At 34.4% G+C, this 9,676-nt stretch overlaps 3 protein-coding genes across 3 annotated transcripts; 2 read left to right on the top strand and 1 right to left on the bottom strand.

Annotated features, from left to right (window-relative positions):
* Positions 1–370: 370 nt before the first annotated feature.
* LOC142229242 (AH receptor-interacting protein) lies at positions 371–2,742 on the top strand. The gene is made up of 4 exons (XM_075299781.1): positions 371–526; positions 587–760; positions 1,762–2,111; positions 2,282–2,742. Exons 1-4 carry the CDS (start codon positions 440–442, stop codon positions 2,622–2,624), a joined length of 954 nt encoding a protein of 317 aa, XP_075155896.1. The 5' UTR covers positions 371–439; the 3' UTR covers positions 2,625–2,742.
* On the bottom strand, positions 2,644–4,257 carry BORCS5 (BLOC-1 related complex subunit 5). Its single transcript, XM_075299780.1, has one exon. The coding sequence runs from the start codon at positions 3,972–3,974 to the stop codon at positions 2,997–2,999; it is 978 nt and encodes a 325-aa protein (XP_075155895.1). The 5' UTR covers positions 3,975–4,257; the 3' UTR covers positions 2,644–2,996.
* A 2,024-nt stretch (positions 4,258–6,281) lies between these two features.
* On the top strand, positions 6,282–7,855 carry Ts (Thymidylate synthase). Its single transcript, XM_075300516.1, has 2 exons — positions 6,282–6,561; positions 6,715–7,855. The coding sequence occupies exons 1-2, from the start codon at positions 6,378–6,380 to the stop codon at positions 7,443–7,445; spliced, it is 915 nt and encodes a 304-aa protein (XP_075156631.1). The 5' UTR covers positions 6,282–6,377; the 3' UTR covers positions 7,446–7,855.
* The last annotated feature ends 1,821 nt before the right edge of the window (positions 7,856–9,676 follow it).

The following is a 9,676-nucleotide window of genomic DNA, read 5'->3' as shown; positions in this document are numbered from 1 at the left end:
TCCGCTAGAGGTGCATACCTAGCTAAAGAAACTATCCAATAAACACAAAGGATGAGCATTTTTCATATAAATACAACACCATATAACCCACACTCAACTGGCCTTACAAATTGCTTGTCTGCAACAAATTTTACAAAATATTTGAAACATTTTAGAAGTTGTTTCTTATATATTGAAAACTTATTGGTAAAGCGTTGAATTCTACTGTTGAGGCGACTAGCATTTTGATCCTGATCCTGATCCTTTGAAAAGAAGTTAGAGAGCGTGTTGAATATAAGTATTTCTCCAGTGTTTGTGTTCAACGATATTTTAAATACATTGTTAATACTATTGGCAACACTGTTACTGATAACAAATGAATACCATCAGCTGATAAAAAAAAACTGGATAACAAAACAATCTCGGACTATTCACTCATTCATTTGTTTTTCTTAAAAATATGGATTCCAACATTGAAAATGCACTAATAGAAAAGAAAACTATATCTCCTGGAAAACAATTCATTCCTTTAAAGTCGGGTACAAGGGTAAACATGTCAAGAAATTAACAATCAATAGAGTTGTGATCGATTCTTTTCTCTTCATAGGTAAAATTCCACTTTCAAACCAAGAAACCAGATGGAACTATACTGGATGATAGTAGAGAAATGGGTAATCCCATGGAACTTGTATTGGGTAAAAAATTCAAATTGGAAGTGTGGGAGGTAATAGTACAGAAAATGGCTTTACACGAAGTGGCACAATTTACAGTAAACAGAAAGGTTAGTCAAAGGTCAATGCATTTAGCCTATGGTGAGTCCTGAATACGGTTGCCACACGAGAAAAAAATTTTTAGAACTATATACCAAAATTAAGTATTGGCATAAATGACTGCATAGAGATAATTTTACTCTAAATACTTATTTAAAAGCAACTAATGACTTGTCTTATCGATATTAATTAATTTTAAAACATTAGAGGGCATATAAATACCTAACACTGTTTTCAGTTCTTTGTGTTTGCCGTACTACCTCTACAAAGAAAAGCTAATTTCCTCCGGAGCGAAATTTTAGACAATTCCCTTATTCTATAAAGTATATTCTTTAAGAACAAATGAATTTGATTTTATCACAGGCTTTGCCTCTTATATTTTTTAGTTGCTTTTGAAGAAAAAAACTTTTAGCGTCTGATGTTATCTTCCTCTGTATAAAGTTTCGTCTCAGAAACAATTTCTTTCGTTGCGTGTGCATATGGGAAACTTGTATATTCCATATATTTGACATTTTTACGAACGGTCTAAACCTTTTAGTTTTTATAATCACCTAGTATTGATGTTTGTTTTGTCCAAAGATTTTGTTTGACTCATAGTTATTATGTACATATCACTGCTTAATTGCAACTATACTCAATGATATTGTATTTGTTGTTTATTTTCTTAGGATTTATAGAACTTTGTAAAACCGAAAATAAATTTACTATTTAGAATACTCAATGTAGGGAATGCTGTTATTCGCTAAATGAATAACAGCATATAGCAAAAATTAGTTAAAAATCGACATTACAGAAAAGTAACAAGGTATAGATTAGCCAAAACGATTTATAATCCAAAAATTCTACAAAATATTTAAAAATAACAGTTTTGATAGAATTCTTTCAGTTGTGGCAACCGTTGACATAAGCCCTACCACATTCATCTTTTTGTGGAGTTTTTAACAGTTTGATTTTAATTGTGACCGTTAATATCCCTTTTCCATTATATTAATATCCCTTATCCATTTTGTAGTTAGTGGCTCAGTATCCATTTATATCAAAAACACTGCGTGATGTTGGCAAAAAAGTTGAAGAGCGTCGTCATTGTTGTGGCATGACACTACAGAATGAAGGACTAGGTTACAAAGACTTAGATGATCTACTCTCAAATCCTACCGATTTGATTTTCACTATTGATTTGCTATCCATCGAAATGCCAGAAGAGTATAAAAAAGATACTTGGCAGTTGTCCGATGAGGAACGTCTAAAAACTGCGATAAAACTCCGTGATGAGGGAAATAATTTGTACAAAGAAAAAGATTTTAAGAAAGCAGAGGAATGCTATCGTCAAGCAGTGGGATTGATAGACCAGTTAATGGTAAAGTAAGTATGGAAAATATAATTTGGTCAATATTAAGTGTAAACTATTATACAATTACACTATACCTTACATATTTTGAATTATCCACAAGGCATACAAATGTGAAATATCGGCTTTTTATATCAGAAATAAAAACTAAAATATTTTTTTTTTTGTGAAATTTCTCTTGCAGAGAAAAACCTCACGACGTAGAATGGTTGGAATTGGCTAAACACAAAGTTCCTGTTCTGTTAAACTATGCTCAATGTCGACTTTTAGCTCAAGACTATTACGCTGTAATAGAGCACTGTACAGAAGTATTGAAATTAGATCCACAAAATGTAAAGGCTTTATTTCGTAGAGCCAAAGCACATTTTGGTGCATGGAATCCCAATGAGGCACGAGATGACTTTCAACAAGCACTTGAATTGGACCCATCACTGCAAACTGCAGTGAACAAAGAACTTAAAGCTATAGAAAGGACACAACACGAACGTGATCTGGAAGACAAAAGGCGTTTGCAGGCATTATTTTAAATTTAAGTAAAAAGATCTGTTTAGTCTAGTTTAGTTTAATTTATTTTTTTGTTGTCAAAGAAAATCTAATTATGTGGATTTTTTTAATAATAAATGTACTTAAATATAAACGCTGTAACTTTGGAATTTTTATTTTAAGAGACTCGCAGTCTGACGAAACAAGACAAACCCAAAATAAATAAACTATGACATTATATGGCCGTAGTGATTCAATTTTGTAGCTTATTACAATATCACCAACGCTCATTAAATAGCTATGTAGGTTCACATACCTTAAATTAACTAAATTATACAAAAAATTTACACTTGTTTTCAAATATAATGACTAAAGTTCATGTTCATGCCTATATCTCGATGTTGTCAAACGGAGAGCTATACTTTTTTGAGACGCCTTGCCGCACCCTCAGCTTCACCTCTTAGTTTATTGTCGTCGGTGCGCCACACAAACGGATCAAGACGATCCTCAACATCAAGAAAATTATTTATGGTTTCCAGACTTTCTAAATTTGCATTGAGCATTGAATTACATCGACTCAATTGCTCTGAGATCAAGCGCACCTTGGCAAATTGTTCAGCATAAGCGGCATAGGTTTTCTGCATATCAACAAAGGAGGCAAAAAGTGTTGTTATCGAATTGCTTACAATTTTCGTACGCTCTACTAAATGTGATTGTTCCTGAGCCACTAGATTCGCACATATATTTAAATGGGTTTGCATTCGACAACAAATATTCAACATATGCGGTTGTATCTCCAATCTCTCTAACAGTTCAGCATCTTTAGTGATTGTTGAAGAATTTATGGTTTCTCTTAGCACGGGTAAAAATTGAGGTATATTCTGCAATTGCTGGAGCTCTGATTCAATTTCTTCATGAGGGTCTCTCGCACCGGGCTTGACAATCACTATGTTATGGCTGCCCACTGTAGACTGGGGTCGTTTAGGCTTTGCTCCTGTATTAGGACGTCTTAATACTAGTGAGTTACGATTGGCAGCTGGGCTGCTGTTCGACTTTCCGCGAATTTTAGGTGAGTCACCTCCGATTGGTCTATCCGTTGTATAGGAAACGTAAGGCAAATCCGAACAAACACTTAACGGGGGAGAAGACGGCCTACTCATTTCCGAGGTTGTAGGTGATGGAATTGGATCATTTGATTGTTTTAATTTATTGGTGGATGTAGAACTACTTGCACTTCCCTGTCTTAGCATAGATCGTTTCTTTATTGCCCCCGTGCCTTGGGCAAAGGGAGCTTGTCTTCCTACAGTGTATTGGTTGATTTGATTTCTGGTATCCCCTTCAAACAATTCTCGGCCATCGGCATCAGCCCTTTGCTGGGAATGTTCAGCTCCCATTTTTTTCTTGTAATATTTGTTATCGCTTAGATAATATTTCGGTTTAACTGTAATTTTTAACAAGGCTGGCTGGCGGCAAGCTTTCTTTATTATGCTTATTTTCTGTGTCTAAACCTCCGGCATATTTGTACAATATATATTTTTGCTTATTTCTGATATATGCACAACTTTTACTAGGAGTAAATATTCTTGTCAATATAATATCCACTACTTTAGCAAAAAAAAAACTCCTCTCCATATCCTCACGAAAGAGAGGAATATTCGTTAATGGTCAACAAAAGGTTTTTGGCAGCAGCTGAGATAAGTATCGAAAACATATGGCAACAACAAATCCATAATTTAGAAAGAGAAGTAGAGTAAGAGGAAGATTTTAGCTCTTCCGCAGAGAAAGCAAATTTCAACTAAATAGATGTCGCTAAATTACTGTGAGCATTTTTATACTAAAGCCCATTATGCGTCTCTTGCGTAATTTTCGGTGGCAAACATCCATTTAATGGTGTTATCTTTTCTGAAAAAAGCGCTTTGCCTTCATTTTGTCTGTGTGTAAATGTTGTCAGCAACCTAGAGAAATGCTATAATTTCAGCGGGCAGAAAAGAATTCAAAGCAGCTAACAGGGCAATCGCAAAACTCTTATATGTCCGCAGTGCTGAAAATGCCCGCAATTTGCCTATCGTGAGTCGTGAACAAAATTGAAAGCAGTTCTCGTGAATGTGCGTGAATGGGACTAAAATAAATATGTCGTGCGTGAGAAATAAATTCGGTTCGTGAGTGTGCGTGAATAAAATTTCTGCAAAATCACACTCACGAAAAAAAAAATAAAAATTTAATTCAAACTCGTATGTAAGGGTAGGTACTATGTTCGGTTTTCGAGTTGAAAACCACTTTATTTTCGCGATTACTTTTCCTTAAATAATCAAAATTATAAATGAAAACAAACTTATTCCAGTAAAGTCTTGCCGAAATCTAGAGGAACAAGAAACTACGCATCAATTGTGTTAATTTGTCTGCTTTATATTGAACTGTTTTAATAAAGTAACCACGAAAATTTCAACGCGAAAAGCGAACATAGTACTTACCTTAAACTGAAATTAATTTAGCTCTCGAACTATATTCTGTTTTTGAATTTTGTTACCTATTCTAATTTCCGTTTGGAAAAAGTCGTGAGTCTCGTGAATTTGTCGTGAATCTCGTGGATTGTCGTGAATCGTGCGTGAGCGTGAGTCTTTAAAAGTAGTTCGTGCGTGAGTACTGGTTCTCATTTCGTGAGTGTGCGTGAGTGGGATTGGCTACTACCCTGCCAACATTTTTTGAATTTGGGGGCGCTTCAGAGAATCCCCACTACGTCGAAAACAGTCGTATACATTTAGAAGGACGCCAATAAGAGCCCCTTCAAACAATCAGACAAAGTGCATTTTAAGATAGTTGTAAAAGAATCATTGTGGTCAAGTAAAACACGATTTTTTAGATGTTTAGTAATTTTATGAAACAGTTATAAATTCTCATAAATATAACATTTATACGGCTATCACATCACATTTAACACATTTTTATGCATTAATAAGAGATTGATGTTGAGTTACAAGTTGTAAGTTAAATGTTGTAGCGTCTATCAGCCAGTACTTTTATTCCCAATGGAGGCAGCGTGTCTGGAAAAATATTTGAAAAACTATCACTTTATTCCATTTGGAAAGTCAAATATTGTTCACCAATTTACTTTTCACAATTTTAAGCGTAATAACTATGTTTTCAGCATTTTATTTTCGTTTTTATTTAAATAAAATATAACAAGCTGGTTGCGCTTGGCGTTTCACAAAAAATAAAATGGCTCTTCTAACAGTAGTGATGGCAAAATACTTTCATGTACATTTTGTACTTTTTGATATGCTTCCCCCATCACAGTTCGCGATGGTTGTGGTGACATATACGAGACTGTGGTAGCGATGAGGATGAAATGGAACTTTGAAATGCTGGCAGGGTAATGTTATATTTCTAAATTAATTAATAAAAAAAAGTAACCATGAAAACAAACTGGTTTTCAGCTTGAAAACTGAACATGGTACTCAGCTTTATTGTTGAATTCGGCTAAGTTTTTGTTAAGTATGATAGCAATTTGAAACTTGATTTTTAATTTACTCTTATGTTCTTTTGTTAAGTGCTTAATAAAAATTGAATTGAACTAAATCCCGGGATCCAATATTTTGAAATTCCGAATCCCGGGATTTATAATTCTCAGTCCCAAATGTCAACCCTAGTTAATATGAATGGCCTTTGCGTACGTCACACACAAGAGTACTCATTTAGTGAGCAGTATATTTCATTCGGTTGTGAATGGGTGATTAATTTTTTCCCGCCATTTCAGTCAAAATCGTGCAAAATTTTGTTAACAAAAATTAATTGGAAAAATGACGGATGTTGTTAATTGCCAAAATAGTCCGGATATAAATAAAAATTCTAATGGCACTATGGCTCCGGATTCATTGAAAAATGGTTCCGTGGGTCCTCAAGGAGAATCTTCAAAAATTATGAATCAGGAAAACACCGATGAGCAACAATACTTGGACTTGATTGAGAAAATAATTGAAAAGGGTATGCAAATAATTTGCTGAAATATACTTGACGGAGAGTAGTTAGATTTCCCCGATATTTTATGCCCTATACTAAATGTACTCCCCTTTGCCCTAAAAAGTGTTTTAATTTTCAACAGTTAATATTTGAATTCTACGATTTCCTTACTATCAGGTGCTGTAAAAGATGATCGTACTGGAGTGGGTACCATTTCTATTTTTGGTGCCCAAATGCGATTTGACATGCGCAACTCGTTTCCATTGTTGACTACTAAACGAGTCTTTTGGAGAGCCGTTGCAGAGGAATTACTATGGTTTGTTCATGGATGTACCAACGCCAAAATATTGCAGGATAAAAACATACACATCTGGGATGGAAATAGCACACGCGAATTTTTGGACAAATTTGGTTTCACAGATTATAGCAAAGAGGGTGTGGATCAATTGAAACAGGTCATACATACAATACGCACTAATCCCAATGATAGACGTATTATTATGTCTGCTTGGAATCCTGTTGACATTCCACAGATGGCCTTGCCACCTTGCCATTGCCTAGCTCAATTCTATGTGGCCAATGGTGAGTTATCGTGTCAATTGTATCAAAGAAGTGCTGACATGGGATTAGGGGTACCTTTCAACATTGCTTCGTATGCCTTGCTAACGTATATGATTGCCCATATAACTGGTCTTAAACCGGGCGATTTCATACATACGTTGGGTGATACGCATGTCTACAAAAATCACGTTGATCCTCTTAAAGAGCAATTAAAAAGAAAGCCAAGACCATTTCCCAAATTGATTATTAAACGTAAGGTGGAGGATATAGAAGATTTTAAATTTGATGATTTTGAAATTGTGGACTACAATCCATACCCTAAAATACATATGGAAATGGCTGTTTAAAATATAATTACGATATGAGTATCGTCGAAAACGTTTTCACTACATAAATTACAGATAACATGCGTCATTACTGTATTTGAAGTGATCAACTAATATCAAATAACCAGCCGCCGGTGGCATTTTATATTAAAATCTTTATGTATTATTTGTTTCATTGGTATTGGTACTCTGGAATGTATATGGAAATGGATTTTTAAAATTAGAATATCGTCGTAATTATTTTCCCTACAAAAAATTTACAGAAAAATTACGTCATTCCCGTCTTTCAAGTGATCAATAAATATACTGCATTGTATCTTTAAGCAGCAAAATGAATCTGAATTGTTATAAGTATTATTTTTAGTTTTTACATACTTTTTTATGTTTTGTATTTTTATATAAATAACAGTGTACTACTAGTTGTTTAAACAGCCGCCGGTGGCATTTGTATTAAAAGTTTTGTGAATTATTTGTTACATTGGTATGTCTTTATATGGAAGCTTAATTTGTTTTACTAATAAAAATAATTTCTAATATAAATAACTTTGCCTTTACTTAAATTTTTGCATTTTTAACATGGCTAAATAGGATTTTGTGAGGCCAGAAACAGATTTACACATATCATAAATTTAGAAATTTATTGTATGTGAAATTCGGAAGGATCCCGTAGTAAGTACCAACCATGCGCAATCTATGCATAAAAATTGAGAAAATAAGAGTTCGATCGGGATTACATTTGCGGAGAGAGGACACTAGAGATTTATTTCAACGGCTTCAGCTAGGAGATTAGAATGAACATTCGGTCGGGCCGAAGGCTTTTGTATTACAAGTCTAAATAAATGAAATGAAATGAACTTGTGTACTCTACACCATGAACTGTTGACATGCATTGTGTAGCATATTATTGGAAAGTTTTGGAAATTCTACGCTGGGAATACTCATTATTAACATACGACCGTTCAATGATAGACGATTTAACCTTAGAAAGTCATCTTTATTTTTTGTACACTAACGTCATCCTTCGTCATTTTGACTACGGCTTATTTCTTATGTTTATCTTGCAATAAATTAAGTTTTTGCCACTCATACCAGATCATTTCGCAGAACAATTTCAATTACATCGTCGACCCCATTAATGTTGCTGTCGCATCCCCATAAAGTGTTTATGTGATGCATCCAAGTCCAACCACAACAACTACTTCTTTGGACAGTGCGTATTGGTAAGGTATTTATTTAACTTATATTTATTTATTTTAGTTTAATTTTAATTTATTTATTTTTTTTTTATTTCTTTAATATTTATTCGGCAGCAATTAAATCATTAATCAGCGCCACATGTCAAAATGCTGTTGAGAAAGTGGAGGCAAAAAAGCTAATATTGCTGCGAATAACAGAAAATTTTCAGGGGATGCGAAGTTCCTTTTTATACCCTTCACCACTACTGTGGCACAGGGTATTTGGTTGACATCGGTTCAGATTTAGATATAGCTCCCATATATATCTTTCGCACGATTTACACTCAAATGACCACGGGGGCCAGAGTTATACTCCCATTTACATGAAATTTTGCAGAGATAGTAGAATTTTTATTCTAACTATGCATGTCAAATTTAGTCGAAATCGGTTCAGATTATATATAGCTCCCATATATATGTACACCAGAGTTGGGAAAATATGGTAGACTATTTCATAATTTAGACCCATTACAAATATGGCCAAATTCCCATACTTTACACAAAATTCTGTGATGATTTCCCCATATCTTAGTCATATCCTATACACTGTAATGCCACACTTTCCACAGAACAGTTGAGTTTTAAATAAGGCTCCAAGTCGCCCGACTTGACCAAATAATATATCACAACCCACACTTCACCACATATATTGGCAAGATCTAACCAATATCCTTGTAAAATCGTCACTGCTGAGTAGCAAAAATTGTAAATGTTACTCAAATTGTCCTATATCTCGAATACATAAGTATCCCCTGGTAAATCATAAATGCTCTTTTGTATAATTGCATTAAAATTTCCCTCGCTCCATATTCCCTATATTTATACCCTTCACCACTACTGTGGTACAGGGTATAATAAGTTTGTGCATTTGTATGTAACGCCAAGAAGGAGTAATCATAGACCAACCTTTTAGTATACGGATCGGCTTAGAATTAAATTCTGAGTCGATTTAGCGATGTCCGTCTGTCTGTCTGTCCGTCTGTCTGTCCGTCTGTCTGTCCGTCTGTCTGTCCGTCT

The sequence above is a fragment of the Haematobia irritans genome, chromosome 3 (genome assembly GCF_050003625.1).
Source record: "Haematobia irritans isolate KBUSLIRL chromosome 3, ASM5000362v1, whole genome shotgun sequence".
Classification (NCBI taxonomy): Eukaryota; Metazoa; Arthropoda; class Insecta; order Diptera; family Muscidae; genus Haematobia; species Haematobia irritans.
Note: the sequence above shows the minus strand (reverse complement) of the source record. Positions and strands in the feature narration are given on the sequence as shown.